An 18,140-nucleotide genomic window follows, 5' to 3' on the forward strand; every position below is an offset into this window, starting at 1 on the left:
TTGGGCCAGAGCTGGAGCCTCATCTCTCAGCTTCCCAAAGGTGAGAGAGAGTCCGTCGTGGCTCAGCTCTTTTTTAGCCACTACTCTGGCCACATCCATTCTCTCCCCGGTCTCCTAGGTTTCTGTATCAAAAGTTCCCCCTCACTACTTAACAAAGGGCTCGCCAAAGGATCCCCATATCAGCCTGAAATCCCAATGGCTCAGCTTCTGAACCAAAACCCTGAACCCATTCTAGACTTCCCCTTTTCAACCACAGACCATCCTGATGATCCAGAACATCTCTCTTGCTTTGTCTTCAAACCCGTCCACACCCTGGCCGTTTCCTCCTACAGTCTTCAGCGTTACCACTCAGATGCTAACTACCAACATTTCCCTAGTAGCAGCTGGTGCACAGTGTACTTGCCTCGTCCCGATGCAATTTACTCTCAGTGGTGAAGCTGAGGTCACTTCTTGTAACATTTTCATCAGATCGTTTCACTCCTAGGCTCAAAACTGATCAGTTTTCCACATCGTTAAAAACTCAATGTTGCTTCTTCCATGGTTGTCACGGGTGAAGTAGAACGAGGCAGCAAAGAACAATTCTTAGCTACTGATTTATTGATTTATTTCGTGATTTACTCAAAGCACCGCTCGTACTGCCTATTTGCCAAGGATGTCTTCACTTTCTACCTGGAACAGAATGACATTGACCGGGCAAATAGTGGAGACACTGGGTCATGTTGCCCTTAGCAACCTGCAGACTTCCACTTAGGCTTCTGTAAAACTTCGCTTGCTTGCCCACCCCACCTTGTGGTTTCAGAGTATAAAACGATGATACAAACTGGACCTCAAGGGAACTATGCTGGCTTGAGTCCATCAGTAAACATCTCTGCTCTTCCACTCTCATTGATACAGGAGGGCTTATCAACTGAGGCCACGCCCTCCCCCCCCCCCGCTCTGATCCCCACAGGCTGGCGGGCAGACACTTTACTTGAACCACAATCTGTCTTCTTTTCTGTTTTGAGCATTTTTTCCGCACAACATCAGGTCCTCTTCCTTCAGCTCCTCAAGTCTGTGCTTGATAACCTCCACTAGCCAAAAATATCTGCTTCTAACCCTGCTCCCTGCCTTATTTCTCTTCAAAGATCTCATCTCTTTGGGATATGGGCCTTACAGTCTTCTTTGTCACGTACCTCTCTTGACTGACCTTTCGTGAACGTTATTTCCAGCTAGCAGGTCGTGCAGACACTTGGCAATCCTGTTTCTGAAGAAGCAATACAAAGACGAAGAATCACTGTCAACAGGGCACAAGGGTCCCAGCGCGGTAGCACCGCCGGACTAAAAGCAAAGTGGTTCAGGTGAAAGACAACACAAAGAGAGGGCCAGGTCGCCGCAGCCGGTGGGCACCGCAGGGGTGTAGGCGCACCAGTCCCAGCCGCAGATGTGGTGAAGGGCGCTCAGAACGCAGCTGTCTGGGCCAAGAGAGGACCTTGTCACGCCTCAAGCTTCCAGATCTTCCTTCTCTCCTCAGCAACCTTCCTCCAGTTTGCAACCCAAGTCCCGCAAGTGTGCAGAGCCGGTCCCGTCCCCACTGTGTCTTGGCACAAATCCACCTGAGGGGCAAACCCGGGAGTAGCGCTAAGAGACTACTGGCCTTCTGCGCAGGCTCCACAGTCAGGCTCCTAGAGTTTAAGCCACGCCCCGGCCCTATACCAACCAATAAGGCTCCGGATATGGATGATTGGCAGCCGGCGACGGGGAATTCGAGTCCGGATTAGGCATTCCTAATGTTGTGGGCGGGCCTAGGCGGAAGGAATCCGGAAGCACCGCAGGCGCTCATCTGGCGGCCGCTGGGCCCCTGGTTCCCGGCTGGGGTCCAGTATGTCTGCTCATAGGAAGCACGGTAGGCAGGAAGCGCGGAACGTGAGCGGAAACTAGGTCTGAGATCCCCAAGGGTGGAGAGTGTCCTCACGTTGTGACCAGAGGACGTGGCAGGCTGATGGGGGATCGTGGGACTTCAGGGCGGGGGAGTGATGGACCCTGAGGGTCCCCGGGGTTTGTGGGACCCCGAGCGGTGTGAAGGCCTTTGGCGACCCCCCCCCCCGTCTCAGGTAGTGGATTCCTCCTGCTGCTGGCTGGGTCGGGCGGCTGTGGCAGCCTTTCAGGGGTCTTCGTTGTCCCAGCGACCTTACTGGTGGAAGAGTCCTCCAGCGCCTAGGCGTCTTCACTTGTTTCTAGAATAGCTCTGGGTCGGAGCTGGCGCGTGTAGGGACTGGGTGAGTGAGTGAGTGAGTGAGTGAGTGTGTGTGTGTGTGTGTGTGTGTGTGTGTGTGTGTGTGTGTGTGTTGAGGTGACACGAGACCTGTCTGGAGGGCAGTCTCCATCCAGGGCAGCCATACCAGCCCGCTCTTCCTATGGCCTTCATCTCTGGGTTGACAGCGTCTGGAGGTCCTGAAAATGGAGTTCTTGTGATGGGAGTAGAGACTCTCGTGCTTTTCTGTGTTTGAAACATGCTTCTCCGTTGTGAAGTGAAGAAGAAGCCAGTGTCAACTGTATACAGTTTGTAAGTATCTATTTAAAAGGCGGGAAACTAGTTTCTCAGCAAGCATGAAACCCTTGAATGAGTTAGTTAAAAATCCCCATTCTGTGTTTTGGGTTTGTTGTTGTTGTTGTTGTTGTTTTTCTGTGTAGAAAACTGTGCTAGTGACCACCCTCTTCAGCGTGTTCCCACTTTCACCTTATTGCCAGCCCCCCACCCCAAAAGAGTAAGGCCATCTCAGGGATTAGAAAGGACCATAAACAATCAGATGTGGTGTTCCAAATTGGGCATAAGCGTTCTTTAGCGTGTAGCAAACTTTGTTATAATCTTCCGCTGGAAGAGAGTGCAAACTCTTTATTGGTTAATATATGTTCATCTGTCTTCTGCAGTCTGATTGGTTCTACACCCATGCTTCATCTTCTTGCATTCCCTTCTCTGTCTAGGATACTTTTAGACCTGACATTAAATGCTTTTTCCTGAGCAGAGTAAAGCATCTAGTCAATTCTAAAACTCTTTATAACCTCACTGAACTCAGATGCAGTGAAGGAAAGCTTTGGGTTGTTTTCGCCAGTCCCTAAATTACCCCCTGCATAGAGTCTCCTTTCCCATAGGAGAGAAAACATGGCAAAATGATGAGGTAAAATGAAATTAGTTTAAGAACATTGTGTTTGGAGGAATGAGTAAAGGTTAATAGATCATGAAAGTACAAAATATAAGTGGGAGACGCTGGAGACACAGCTCAGTGGTTAAGAGCACTGGCTGCTCTCCCAAAGGATCCATTTTGGCTTCCCAGTACCCACATGGTGGCTCTCAATTTTCTGTAAATCCGGTTCCAAGGAATCTGCAAATCTGGCCTTCACATGTACCAGATACACTCATGGTGCACAGACATACATAAAGACAAAACACTGATAAATGTTTTTTAAAAAGTACATACATATATATATATACACACACACATTTTATGTGTGTCTATTTAAACATATACAAATACATCCGTATCTCTATATTTTATATATGTATATATATATGTATGTATATGTAATGGAAAACAAATGTTAGCTTTCTTTTTTTCTAAGCATGACCGCCTGAAGAGTCCTGGTCTGGGGAACAAGCTCTGAGAAATATGTGAGACCTGAGTCGGAGTAAGAATGCTAAGCACTTGCAGTTTGTTAAAGCAACGGCACGGGACCAGAGCGTATCTGTCTTCAGCCTGTCCTGTGCTGGCCCTGCCCTCCCACCTTGCCAGGTCTAAGCATAATAAGGAAAATGCCTGGCCGGTGGAGATATCGCCACTGGTGTCACTTGTAGTTTGAGTCCACCTGTTCCTCAGGGACATTGCGTCTCAGTGGTGGGGAGAGGTGCTGGGTATTTTTACCTTTAAAGATAGCATCCCATTCTGTGGCCCAGAGCGGTCTTGAACCACCACAGTAATCCTTCTGCCTCGGTCTCCCAAGTGCTGAGATGGTGAACGAAGATACTGGACTGTTCTATGTACATAGAAATAGGATATACACAGAGCCCTGAGCCAACATCTCTTCAGCTAGCTAATGGTCGCTGAGCATCCAATGCTGATGTAAGCTGCCTCAGGCATTAGGGATCCTATGTGAAATCCCCTCCCTTGAATAGCAGCAATGGTGTAATTCAAGACTATGCCCTAGTGTGGAGAATGGCCTAAAGGTGCCAGACTGTTCCTTATCTGGGCCCTAGCATAGACTAGAAAGCTTGTAAGGTGGGGGGGGGGGGGGTTGAAGAAATGACTGTAGGTTTTTTGGTGATTTCATTTTGCATTTCTTGTGGAAGATAGACTGCTTCTGTACCAGGCCATCAGCTGAAGAGACTCCACTCAGAATGAATAGAATACCGGGACCTAGAGCAGAAACTCAGGCCAGGTGCAGAGTTACTAAGACTGGTGTGGCTGAAGACTGTGGAAGGAGCCTCGGAGAAGAGAGTAGAAGAGCCAAGGGTGGTCCTGTCTCCACAACCCCCACCCCACCCAGGCTGGCCTCCTGGGGATAGGAGATGCAGTTAGAGGAGCCCAGACTTCAGTCTGACCTGAGCTACGGCCTCAGAGCTAATTGCTTGCAATCGTTGGAGACAACCATCTTTTAAACAGGGGGCAGAACAGCAGTGCTTTGTGCAGGCCAGGTGACCTGCGTGATGTGAGGGGGGCTACAGAGGCAGCGGGTGGTGTCACGGTGCACTTCTCAGGGTGCAGGAAGGGGCAGCAGGTTCCTCTAAAGAGCAGGTGAAAAAAAGATAACAAAGTGTGCAAGGCGTCTTTGCTGCCTTCTGTAAAGGGAGGGAGATGACTGCATGTTTGAGGAACCTGAGAAATACCGCCAGGTCCTGCCCTGAAGTCACAGCCCAGGAAGTGTGAGGCTGCAGACAGTGTGCAGGCTGGGAAGTGACACTGTACCAGCAGCCTTTGCGCTCTATAACCTTCCCATCTGCCGAGCCAACAGAACCCCGCATGGAAAGAAGTGGTTCCCAGCCTCCCTAGCGCTGCCGCCCTTTAATACAGCCTCTCGTGTTGTGGTGATTCCCCCAACATAAAGTTGTCTTCATTGCTATTGCATAATTGTAATTTTGCTACTGTTGTGAGTCATAATGTAAATATCCTTGTTTCTGGTGGTCTTAGATTACCCCTGTGTGAGAGTCGTTCAACCCCAAGGTTGGGAAACACTGATCTAAATACTTTCCGGGTCGCTGCTTCTTTCTGTTGAGCTGAAACTATGTCTAATGAAAAATAGGATTATTGGTATAAAAATTATACTTTGTCTCACGTCTTCAGTTTCTAATAAATACAGCATCCTGACTTGCCCTCAGAGTAGCAGCTGGCTTCACTCAGCTCAGTCTGTTTCTGTGAGAAGGCACCGCTGTGAGTGGCTGGTGAAGGTCCCAGCATGGTCTGTGGCAGAACCAGTCCATCCTCCCAGAAGTATGCTTTGCTGTCTCCCCACTACAACTTCCCAGTCTTAATGAAAGCATTTGCAGCCTTCCCTGGACCTAACTTGCTTATAGTAGTTAAACGTGTGGCAAGTGTCATTAAAAACCTCTACGAGAGAAAGCTCATACACAAAGTGTACCTAGGACATTTTCTTCAATTTTTTTTCAGTACTGAAGTGTTTGTAAATGGACGTTTTTGGTATTTGTTTGTTGTGTCATCCAGGCTGGCCTTGAACAAGATGTGACTCTTAACACCCACAGTAGTCCTGTCTCAACCGTTGGATTACTGAGTTGCAAGCATGCACCACAGTGCCTGGCTCTCTAGTGAATATCTGCTACTTAGAGATTCTAATCATGTACCATTTGAATCTTATTTGGAGTACTGTTTTAATTAATATTTCACAAAGCTTGCCAACTCTTGCTTAAATCTCAGCTAATCATTTTTACCACCTATAATTCTATCATTTATTGAATTAGCGCACTATACTGAACATGTGAAGAGATAGTGCAATCAGTTTATTCGTTTTTGTCTGGATTATAGGCAAAGGTTAAATACTTTGGCTATCATTTTCAGGAACTCTGCATAAGACTGGCAAATTCAGTCAGCTTGTTTAAACCAGTTTTTACTGAAAAAGAATTCAGAGTATCAAATTTCCATAAACTACAACAAACTCGGAAAAATTAAAGTGCCCAATAAAATCGTGTGTGTGTGTGTGTGTATGTGCACGCGCATATTACAAAGAAAAAGGAGAACAACCAAAGCTGATGCTTACTAAAACAGAGGAACTTTTCAAAGTTTAAATTGGCATAATAGTTTGATTTGTTTTTCTGTTGTAGTTTTAGGGATAATATTTTGAGAGCTTTTTCTTCATACAGCAGGGTGAGGTGAGAAGGGGCGTTGTCAAACCACAGAGAAAGTTTCCATTTCTGGTCAGTTCTGATGGTTAAAAGCCTGATAACCCTCGTTTTCCCATCACAGATCTCTTAAGGGAAAAGGATCTGTCAGAAACCCATTTGTTCTGTGCTGTTTTCTCTGGCAATGCATGACCAAGGCGTTTTATTTTAGAGCTTCTTTGTTGGTATTTGCGATCAGCCTCTTTTGCTCCAGTGTGATTTCTGCGAGCATATGGCTCTGTCATTGTTGCAGCTCTTCGTGAACATTCCATTTTGAAATAACTCTTTCTGAACGGATCTCGCTCCTCATATCTGTAAATTAGCAGCTGTTGTGTGACACGGCTTTTCCTGGGGAGAGAGAACACACACACACATGGAGACCCATGACAGACCAAAGTGTGGATGCCACTGAAGTCCAACTTGGTGAACCAGATGAGTTTTATTGGGAGTACTTACAGGAGTGTGGGTGAGGGGTGTGATGGTTTGAATGAAAATGGCCCCAAAGGGAGTAGCACTATTAGGAGGTGTGACCTTGTTGGAGGAAATGTGTCACTGTGGGGGCGGGCTTTGAGGTCTCTTTTTCTCAAACTTCCCTCAGTGCAGCAGTCGACTTCCTGCTGCCTGAAGGTGTGTGGCACTCTCAGCTCCAGCACCACCTGTGCCAGCTGCCATGCTCCCTGTCATGATCATAACAGATTGACCCTCCGAAGCTGTAAGCCAGCCACCCTCAATCAAATGTTTCCTTTATCAGAGCTGCCGTGGTCAGGGTGTCTCTTCACAGCAATAGTAAACCCTACCTAAGACAGTCTTCCGTCCCTTTTTAGATGTACAGTATATGTTCAGTAGGTGAAATTTATACATTTAGTATAATTTTAAATAAGGCCTATTATGCACACAAGGGGCAAGCATATATTATTTTTGTCATCAAAATAAAAAAATTAAAATATAAAAATATTCATTGAATTTATAACATATGATTTGGTAGTCTTAAAGATTGCAGAATCCCTTTTTCTGTCATACAGTTTTCATTTTTCTTTTTGTGGGAAAGAATATTATAAAAGGAAAATTTGTATGTCTGTATTTGGTTTGTATTTACGTAAGAGCTTTTTAAATTAGAAGTACACACATTCTTATGATCAGTAAAATTCTGCCGCTAGAAGTATCATACTTGAAAATGGAGGACATTGTGCTAATAAGCCAAACACAAGTGTTCTCACTCACGTGTGGCCTCTGAGAGAGTTAATAGCAGAGGAGAGTCAGATAGTGGTCACTTGAGGCCGGGAATGGCAGAGGGGTGTAGGCCAGGAGATGGCTAGGTTACACGGCAGGTATTAAAATTCAGCTGGGAGGAAGAAGAGATTAATTTTAGGGTGTGACTTTTGCTTTCACTTATGTATATGAGCGTGTGTCTGAGTGTGGGTTTGAGCTGTGAGTGCAGTGTATGTGGAAGCCATGTTCCTGAGCTAGAGTTATAGACAGCTCTGAACTTGGGTCCTTTGCAAGAGCAGCTCATGTTCTTAACCACAGAGCCATCCCTGCAGCCTCAGGGAGAATAAATTCCATTTTATGACACAGCAGGATAGCTGCGGTTTCCTTTGCATTGTGAATTTTACAATAACCTGTCATATCTTTTATAAAGAACAAGAGGTTCACTCAAAGGCCCCAAGGTGAAAGGAAAAGCATGGAGATATTTACTTTGATCTGACTATTATGTGTTTATGTTTATTGAGGTGTGGCAGTATTTCCCATAAGCATACAGCCGTAGTGTCTAAGGTAAGAAGAGGATAAATAAAATAGAAAAGGAAGTTCTGCACTCATATCCTGTTTTCTGATATTATTAGAGATGTAGGCTGGGCTGTGAGGCATCACAGAGTGATGTGACGCCTTCTTATTGAGGCTTCTTTCTTGGGAGGACTTGTTAGATCAGTTTACAGCCCTTTAATACAGTTCCTCGTGTCGCGGTGACCTCCAGCCGTAAAATTATTTCATTGCTGCTTTGTAACTGTAATTTTGCTACTGTTATGAATTGTAATATAAATCTCTGATATGTAGGATATCTGATCTGATATGTAAAAGGGTCGCAGCCTACAGGTTGAGAACTGCTGCCAGTCTCTTGGTCTCTATACTGGCACCACAGTTAAACAACAACAACAACAAAAAACATCCCTTTGAATGCTGCCATTAACACCTTTATTAAAAATGGGGGAACTGTTTGGTATTTACCACCAACCATTAGAGTTTTCAATCAAGTAACTGCATTGAGCAAGAGCTTAGGGTTCTATAGATTTGTCCCCGGCAATCCAGTTTCTTATTCCTCTTTCTGAAATAAACATACTTAACAGTTCTTCCTCGTGGTCTAATTTCCAAAGAACACTTGACTGGGAAGGTTTATTTTCCTTTGGTTTCTGCCTTTAAGTTGAAATAGAAATATAGAGAGCCTTTAGTTCTTTCTGAAAATTATATCAAAATAACTCAGTCCCCCTGTGGGAAAGAGACTTAATTTCTGTGTTTGGTGTTGGAACACATTAATTTTCACTGGGGTGTTTTCTTTCACAATGGCCTTTTTCTGTATCTATCATTTCCTGATTCTGATTGCTCCATCAGCTTGGTAATTGTGGGTTTTTTTTTTTTTCCCCTGCAGGCTGTTTTGGTGTTTTGTTGGTTTTTTTTTTTCCAATTGGTATTAAACACCCATTCCCCTGCTCTTGTTTCCTTGTGATTGCTTTTTGACAGACACTGGAGTTGCGAGTTCAAACTTGCTCTCGCTGCTAGAAGAGGAACATGCTGATGAGCTGTGAGCAGCACCAAAGGCAGGCTTGCTTCCAGCTCCTAGCCGAGGCTTAGCTAGAAGTATCTGTTATGGCCACAAAGCAATTTTTATTTCATTCACACGAAAGCTCGGAGCTTTTGAGCCTTTGGGGTCCTAGGACAGGAGCCTGCCTCCCAAGGACTAGGTAGACTATGTGGCTCTTCTTCTGTTTGGGTGCTTTGTTTTTTCTTTAAAGCATATTAGAATTTAAACAAAAAAGAGCTTATTAACCATTAAGTTAATTTGTAGACCCATATTTGCAGGATGTAAACACACATACATGTATACATATACACACATAGACCCAGCAAGCATGCCAGGTCAAAAAGGAGCGAGTTTAATAATAAATACTTTTTGTTTTGAGACAGTTTCATATATCACAGGCTTACCTTGAAGTCACTTTATAGCCAAGGATAACCTTGAATTTCTGATAATTTTACCCCCATTCCCTAAGTGCTAGGGTTATAGGTATGCACCGTTGTGCCTGGGATTATGTAGTGCTGGGAATTAAATTCGGGGTTTTGTACATGCCAGCCTGCCACTCTGTCAACTGAGCTGCACCCCGTCTAATACTTTCTTATACATATTGTGGGCTTATACGAAGACGCAGCCTTCAAAAGAGAATAACATCCATTTATGTCTGCTCCTAATAGTAATCAAAACGCAACCTGGCCAATTAAAAAAACATACGTTGTTTGCTAAAGAAGTTCTTATTTATAGGAAATGGTCAAGCAGTTTATAAGTTTTGCTTTGTTTTAACCTGGATGTTGGGTGTTAGGCGTGAACACAAAATGGTCTCTACAGAGTTATGATCTAAAATAGCTAGTTTTTCTGTTTTAAGTTAGTGGCCCAAACATTGTTAGTGACAGGAAAGAAATTCTCTTTGTCTCAGATTTGTAGACTGTGAGTGCCAACCTGATGCTTGTAGCTGCGTCTCTGCCCTTGTAAACCTTTGGGGATTTTATTACAGTCGTTCTTAAGCTTTGTAGAGAGGAAACAAGTAAGGGCAAGACATAGAACATCTTGTGTTAGAGGACAGGTTTTTTGTTTTTCAGTTTCAGCGTCCACCCTTTGTTCTCAAACGCCAGGATTAAAGGAAAGTCCATGAATAAACCTTCCAGCAATATTAGTTGGTGGAAAGAAACGAATAATGTTTTGCTCTATAAGCTTTCCTTTTTTTAACTGATTTGCAAATTAAGATCACATTATTTTCAAAAATACTTTCTGCTTTATATTGCAGCAGTTGAAAATGTTTAGACATTTGTTGGCAAAGTTATTTTAGATGTCTAGATATTAGGATTAAATTAGGTTAATGTTTATTAGTTAAACTTAATGTTAAAGACAAAAACTTTAACTTTAATGAGGCACCCATCTTGACATCTCTTTGCGAGCAGCTGCATTTGTGCTTGTTCATAGACTTACTTCATAAATAATGCACCAAAGACGGTGTCTGCACTGCTTCTCTCATCGCTGGGACAAAATAAGTAGCAAAACCAACTGACGGGAGGGAGGGTTTGTCTTGGGTCACAGTTTGAGTCTGGCAAGGAAGGCAAGGCAGTACTCTTAACCACTGAGCCATCTCTCCAGCCCGATGTCTTGGCTTTTGCACACTTGAAGTTATGTGACATTTTTCCCGTTCCTATCTTCTATATTAAAACTTGAGATATAAACTTCAAGGACTTTCATGCTTAAATTGTGTCTATTTATTTTTAAAATGCAAACCCATTTTCCTGCATTCTGAAGTCTTTTTGTGGTCTTGTTGATAACCCAGGTCATTACTGTTAGTGTTAGTTCTGTTGGTTCTGTCATGCTGCATGACCAAGGAAGACTGGGATGGCAGGGATGTGCCTCTCCTTTTTTTGCTCTTAGTTATGGTGTGCTGCTTCAGTTTGCTATTTAGATCGCTAGGTTGTTTTCTTTTTGAAGACTTCTTTTCATTTATTTATTTGTCACGTGTGTACACACCCAGATACACACACACACACACACACACACAGCAATAGCAACAATACCAGCAACAATTGTGGGAGTCGATTATCTCCTTCTGCTGTATTCCAGGGTTGGCAGCAAGCACCTTTGCCCTCTGAGCCATCTCACAGTCCACACAGGCTTTATGTGGGCTACAGCTACTTATTCCTGCAAAGCAGTCAGTGGTTCTTAAGCAAAGGATAAACATGAGTAGATTCATATTAAGAAATGACAGTTCTATCCTCCAATCAGGTCTAGGGAGAGAGTGGAGGATAAACTGCCGTCGCCTGTGGATCATGATGGCTGTGTGTTCACTACAGGGGAGCAGACCAGAAGGCCCTGGCCCACACTGAAGGAGCAAGCTGCTGCTCTAGAGCAGTCTGAGCCAGAAAATATGTGGAAATGGTACAGAGCTGTAACCCTCAGAATGAATGAATATCTATTAATGCATAAATGAATGAGTAATAAAATAATAACCCATAAACTGTGAAAATGTAAATAGCTTCCTAAAGAAGAATCCCATATAATAAATATAGCAGGAATGAGAGAATTGAAGCCAACATTGAATCCCTCGACCATGTGCCACAAGCAGGCCCTACAGTTGCTTTAACTGACTTAATGGAAAAGAGGCATGAAGCCCCAAAATCTCTCCCCTGAGATATTTGTTCCCTGGAAAGGGAAACACACTAACTTTGCAGGAAAAAAAAAATCCCAACAGACTTACCCAGTTGTGGTTGAGGTTAAAGTCAGAAGACAGGAGACACACCAACACTTTCAGGCCTGGCTGATGCCTTGAAAGCATCGCCCCGTAAATAACAGTGTTACCCAATTAAAAAACTTCAGGCTGATACCGGACAGACCAAAATTAGGACTAGTCTACAAAATATCTGATCATCAGAAAGCATCAAGGACATAAACGCCAAGGTGAATAGGAAAAGTGAGTGATGGCTTCTAGGACGTGGGAGGAAGTGAGGGCTAGAAGAGGCATTCGATATGGAACTGATTGTCATAGCTAGTAAGACTCAGCCAAGCCTGTGCCAGCACATGCCAGTGTTGAAGGGTGCTCCCTGTCAGGGAAGAAGTTAGGCTCAGGGGACACCGCAGGCTCCACAGGGGCTCTCTGTTCTCCATGCTGGTGTTTAATGGGAAAGGGAAAGCAAATCATAGCTCTTGTTGTGGTCAGAGGGAATGACTGGTTAGGAAGACCTGGGCAGACGGCATGGTGGTTGCACTGGCCAGGGTTCCCGTTAAAGATGGGGGGGACAGTGTGGGCTGAGGTCTCTAGACCACTGGAATCCAGGAGTACCTTAGCCAAGGAGAGACTAGCCAGGAAGGCACAAGGTTTGGTGGTTAAAATATCCGCGAATAAGGGGCTGGTTATAGGATACAAACAGCCTGGCTGCCATCTGCCTGTCTATCTAGCTATATTATTTTTATTAATCCTTGAGAATTCATACATGCATACGTGTTTTGTTTATATTCATCCCCACTCTTCCTGCTACCTCCTCCCAGGTTCACCTTCAACCCCTCCTAACTCCGCGTCCATGTGTATATGTGTGTATGTATCTATGCATAATATATCCCACCAAGTCCAGTTTGCACACTCATGTCCAGCACCCTGGTCTCTGACTTTTACAATCTCCCTGTCTCCTCTTCCTTGATAGTCTTTGGTCCTCAGGTATAGGGGATGTGATACAGATGCCCCAGTTGTGACTGAGCATGCACAGACACTTACTTTCCATCGTGGGCCAGTTGGGAGTTTTGGGTTTTTTTGTTGTTTTTGTTTGTTTGTTTGTTTGTTTGTTTGTTTTCGAGACAGGGTTTCTCTGTAGCTTTGGTGCCTGTCCCGGAACTAGCTCTTGTAGACCAGGCTGGCCTCGAACTCCCAGAGATCAGCCTGCCTCTACCTCCCGAGTACTGGGATTAAAGGCGTGCACCACCACCGCCCAGCAGTTGGGAGTTTTTGCATTAACGTCCCCCACTACATAAATGTCTCTGATGAGGCCTGAGAGCTGCGCTGGTCGGTGGGTAGAGAGATCTGACTTTAGAGAGACTTTTGGTGCTGTGTCCATTTAGCAGACTAAACAGGTCCACCCCTGGTGCCTATGATTTCCCTAACAGTGGATTCTTGGCCAATACCTGGCATGAATTTCCTCATGTGGAATGGGCCTTAAATCCAATCAGAAGGCAGTAGATTACTACCATAACATCCATCCCTCTACTGCACCCATGAGCATATCTTGCCATGCTAGTAATATTGTGGCCCTGAGAGTTCACAGCTGGGTAAGACTGTTGGTGACACCAGCAGCAGCCTGCATAACTTCCAGTATTATGAGAGCTAGCCTCCTGGTCATGACCAAAGCATGTGCCATCTTTAGCAATAGGTTCTTACCATCAAGTTCCTGTGGGCAGCCAAGAGTAACAGCAATGGCCTTTATTGTTTTGGGGGGTCTCTGGAACAACTTCTGACTAAGAACTCAGGGAAAATTCAGCCATATCATGATCTGTGCTTTTTTCCTTTGACAGCCTGTGGGTTCTTATCCCCTGCATAGAGTGATTTCAGTTAAATTCTGAGAGCTTTCCCACTAAGATCAGGAACAAGACAAAGACGTTCACTCTGTACTCCTTTAGTGTCAACCTTGAAGTCCTAGCTAGAACAGTGAGACTTGAGAAGGAAATAAAAGGGATACACATAGGGAAAGGAGAAGTCAAAGTCTCCCTATGTGTAGCTGATATCATTCTAAGCATAAGAGACCCCCATGTGCCACACCAGGAAACTTCTGGAACTGGTAAGCACTTCAGCCAAAGTGGTAGGTTACTAATGTCTAAAAATGAGTAACTTTCCCATAGACCAAAACAAACAGACTAAGAAAGAAATCAGGGACACAGTTCTATTTCCTAAAAACAAAATACACACACACACACACACACACACACACGCTTGCACATGTGCATACACACACAAACACACACACATGAGGTCAGGGAGAGAGAGAACACATGGCATAAAACAAACCAAGAAAGTGGGAAGACTTATACAATGAAGACTTCTAAACACTGGAGACATATTTGAAGACACCCATGGAAGGAGAGACCTCGATGAACATGCATTGTTAGGATCAATATTGTGAAAAACGGCTTCCTATCAAGAACAGTCTACAAATTCAATGCAATCTCTCAAAAATTAAACACAATTCCAAACAAAAATTGAAAAAAAAATCTTAAATTCACATGGAGACACACCACACAAGAGACCCCAGAGAGCCAAACAGTCTTGAATATTAAGAATGCTACTGGAGATATCACCATTCCTGATTTTAATACCACGGAGTCTTAGTAGCAAAACCGCATGATGCCTTGGACAAAAACAGACACATTTATCAAGGGAATAGAATTAGGACCCAGATCTAAGTGCAGCCACCTGATTTTTGATAAAAGTGCCAGAAATACACATTGGGGGGAAAGACTTTAACGGTTTGGGCAAGACTGGCTATTTGGATGTGGAAGAATAGATGTGGTCCTTCCCTCTCACCCTGCACACGAATCAATTTCAAATTGATCAAAGAGATCAATGTTAGACCTGAAACGGAAACTTCCAGAAGCAAGAACAGCGAGTAGCTTAAACAAACGAGAAAGCCAGCCAGTGTCGTAGTTGCTACCATTGAAACGCACTAAAGGGGTTACCCAGCACAAATTATCCCTTTACAGCTGGAGCGATTCTGTGTATGACCAAGGAGCTCTCATCCACGAGCCTCCCCTAGTGTCTTTTCTCGTATTTCACACTGTGAATCACCGAATCACCGTCTTCAGGTGTTCTGATTCCTGTCTGAAGACTCTGAGATACTTAGGCGCTGTAGGAGTGCAGACTAAAGTGAAGAATTCCCACATCTGAGCTAAACCTGCAGGAGCTATACAAACCTGTTCCTCCACGGGTAGTCAGCAGTTCAAAGGGAGAGACAGTGGAGAGTGTGCTCAGTAAAACTATCCCCCAGCAGCGGGCAACTCCACCGATGCAATAAATCAGAGCAGGCCAAATCAAGCCCAATTAAAGACCTGGTTTTATTCTCAGCGAAGCATTTCTGGGTGGTCTTCTGAAAGAGGGGAAACCACATAGCCTTTCCTTAGGAGGCCCTTTAAATACCCTGTAGGCGTGGTCTTGAGCATCTCTGGGGGAGGAACTAACACTTGGCTGACTCTGAGGGGCGGGGTCTGAGGGGGAGGAGTGAGAGCTGAGGCGGAGTTTCCACCTAGACAGAGTGTATGCCCTTCCATGACCTGCTGTCGCACAGCTGATCTGTCACACCTGGGACTATGGAACAACTGTCGAGTCTAGCTTGTTTCTGGAACCTAGTGCCAGTTCCACTGTGGGGCGGCTCATTGGCTGCTCCGGGGGAGAAATGCACTGTAGCACCGACCCCCATCAGGGAAAAGCAGGGTCATGTATTAACACAGGTGCCTGCTACGGGTGCAATGACAGGTAAAGCCCTGAGTGCTCTTGGCCCCCCGGCAGGCCGAGGATCCTCCCCTCTCTGAGAGGCGGGGCCTTGAGAAGGCCTTGAGACAGACACAAAGTGGATCATCCTCTGAGGACAGGGCCTGTGTGTGGTCATTGAGGGGCAGAGCGTGGGAGTCCATTTGAACCGTGGGCTCTGGGAGATCGCATGCCATGCAGTGTCGGCATAGTGGCCTGAGAGTACGGGCCTAAGCATTCTCTGAGCACGTGGCCAGCACTGGAGCCAGTCTCCTGGCTTCTGAGTAGTAAGGATGCCTTTGTTCTGAGTGGAAGCCATATGCAATTTAAGTAAATGTAGTAAATCATTTCTGTTATTGATCTGCTGCCTTTGTAGTGTTTACTGAAAAAGTGCTGAAGAGGCTTTTTCCTGATGTTTCAAGTGGCCGCGATAAGGGGGCACCTCAGCCTGCTGCTTTGGAGACACCACCTGAGAATGCGACCCAGGAAGCCGTACAGCACACACATGTTCACAGGCTGGCAGGTAAGGACGGATTGCAGGTGTCAGTGTTTCCCTGCACTTAACTCTGGGCGTGTATCCCCTTAGCCTGGGGCCTCTGTGGAGAACACACTTCAAGTCTTGACAGCAGTTCAGCAGGACAGCCTCATCCTCTACTCGTTCAGCGTGAGTCAGCTGACTCGATGCAGGGCCCACTGTGCAGTCTCTGTTGGGCTCATTTGCACGTTGTGATATGAGTAGGTTTGGGCTCGGCTACAGTGAGAACTGTAACCGTATCCACAGTCATTACACTGACTCCTGACAGCCCCTTTGGTAACAATGTGGCTACCATTGACTCAGCTGATGTTCCTTGTGCGCTGCTCTTTGGCAAAAGTTTATCCTGGAGAAGTGGGCAGCAGGAAGCCCACAGTGAGAGCCGCAACAACTCCAGTTCCCACGCAGTGCAGCAGTGTCAACTAGGGGACAGTTCCTCGGACGGCATGTGCCGGACCACATGGTGTACAGCCACAGCAGGGGAAACATATTTAGAATGTAGTTAGGGATTGTGCTGGTTTAGTGAGGTGGTAGTTGTATGTTCTTCTCCCAGATCCATGACGTCTCTTGTACCAGATAGTTGAATAGGCGTCCCTTTTACTGAATGGGTCATAAGACCAGTTAGAGAGATGCTGGGTACCACCTAGGTGTTGTGCCATTGCTTCACCCTTAGGGCTATAGTGCCGTGGTGGTTGGCATGGTTCATAGATGCCATAGCTCAGCAGACCATTGCTTTCCTCCCACCAATCCTCTGGTACCATGAAGAGCTTGTCTTCAAGGAGGAGCCTTTCAGGTCGGTTCCAGCGCAGGTCCTTTGGGTTCTGTGTCCAAAGTGCACAGTATCTTCAGCAATTGAGACTTAACCCACCACTTCAGGGAGGCAGTCAAGGGCAATAGCAGTGGCTTAGGATGTTTTGGAAGTCTCTTAGGCAGCACCAATCAATGATTCAGAAGAGGACTTTTCATACCCGGTGTTGTAGGGTTTTCACAGATAGTCCTTGGATCTTGGGGGAACATTATCAGCCAGATGGGAAAATTTCATTTAAATGCACTTTTTCTTTCTCTTCCTCTCTCTCTCTCTCCCTCCCCTCCCTCCACCCCATCCATCTCTTTCTCTTTCTGTCTTTGTATAGATGTATAGACTTATATGTATTATATGTGATTTTAGGTAAATAGATAATATATTCCCTATACTTTCTCAGACATCCTTACAGTTATTTTACCATCCTCCCTCTTAAAGTCTTGTACCTTGCCATACCCCTCTCTATTGCCCCTTTCCTCTTCTGGGTTCTGAAGGTCCTCCAGGTTCTATGCCCTCATCTGAAGACTCCAAGCAGGAACCGTGGACAGGAGAGGTCCTGGGGCTTTCGTCTGTCTGGGTCTGGGTTACTTCACTCAGTACGACCTTTTCTAGTTCTAGCTGTTTAAACTGCACACTTCATGGTTTCACTTTTCTTTACAGCTAAACAATATCTCGTGTGTGTGTGTGTGTGTGTGTGTGTGTGAAATTTTCGTTCTTCATTCATCTGTTGACGTTTCATTACCTACCTATTGTGAACAGGGAAGTAAGGAACATGGCAGAGCAAGTATCTGGATGTCAAGTCCTTGGGTAATGTGGTAGTTTTTTTTTTTTTTTTTTAGCTTTTTTGAGGGTTCTCCATCCTGATTTGCAGAGTGCCTACACCAGTTCCCAGTCCCACCACCAGTGAACGAAGGGGCCCTTTTCTCTGTTCCCTTGCCAGCATCCGTTGTCTGTTGTTTTGTTCATCTTTGCCATTCTGACTGGAGTTAGATGAATCTCAAAATTGTTTTGATTTGCATTTTCCTAATTGTTATGGATGATGAACATTTTGAGGTATTTCTAAGCCATTTTTATTTCTTCGATTGAGAACTCTCTGTTTAGATCCAAAGCCCAGTTTTTATGGGGCTATTTGTCTCTCTGACTCTTTGTTTTTGAGTTCTTTGTGCATTCTGGATATTCATCCTCTGTCAGATATAT

At 45.1% G+C, this 18,140-nt stretch overlaps 1 protein-coding gene across 2 annotated transcripts in view; it reads left to right on the top strand.

Moving 5' to 3' along the window:
- The first annotated feature begins 1,786 nt into the window (after positions 1-1,786).
- Erich1 (glutamate rich 1) overlaps positions 1,787-18,140 on the top strand; it is a 54,536-nt gene continuing 38,182 nt past the window's right edge. For both annotated transcript variants that reach the window (XM_050136588.1, XM_050136587.1), the window contains exons 1-2: positions 1,787-1,882; positions 15,986-16,132. In XM_050136588.1, the coding sequence (XP_049992545.1) occupies positions 1,861-1,882; positions 15,986-16,132 (169 nt within the window). In that variant the 5' untranslated portion in view covers positions 1,787-1,860. The remainder of the gene's footprint in view (positions 1,883-15,985; positions 16,133-18,140) is intronic.

Source organism: Alexandromys fortis, unplaced genomic scaffold, assembly GCF_014885135.2.
Source record: "Alexandromys fortis isolate MF-2015 unplaced genomic scaffold, M_Fortis_MF-2015_v1.1 scaffold_3, whole genome shotgun sequence".
NCBI classification, from domain to species: domain Eukaryota; kingdom Metazoa; phylum Chordata; class Mammalia; order Rodentia; family Cricetidae; genus Alexandromys; species Alexandromys fortis.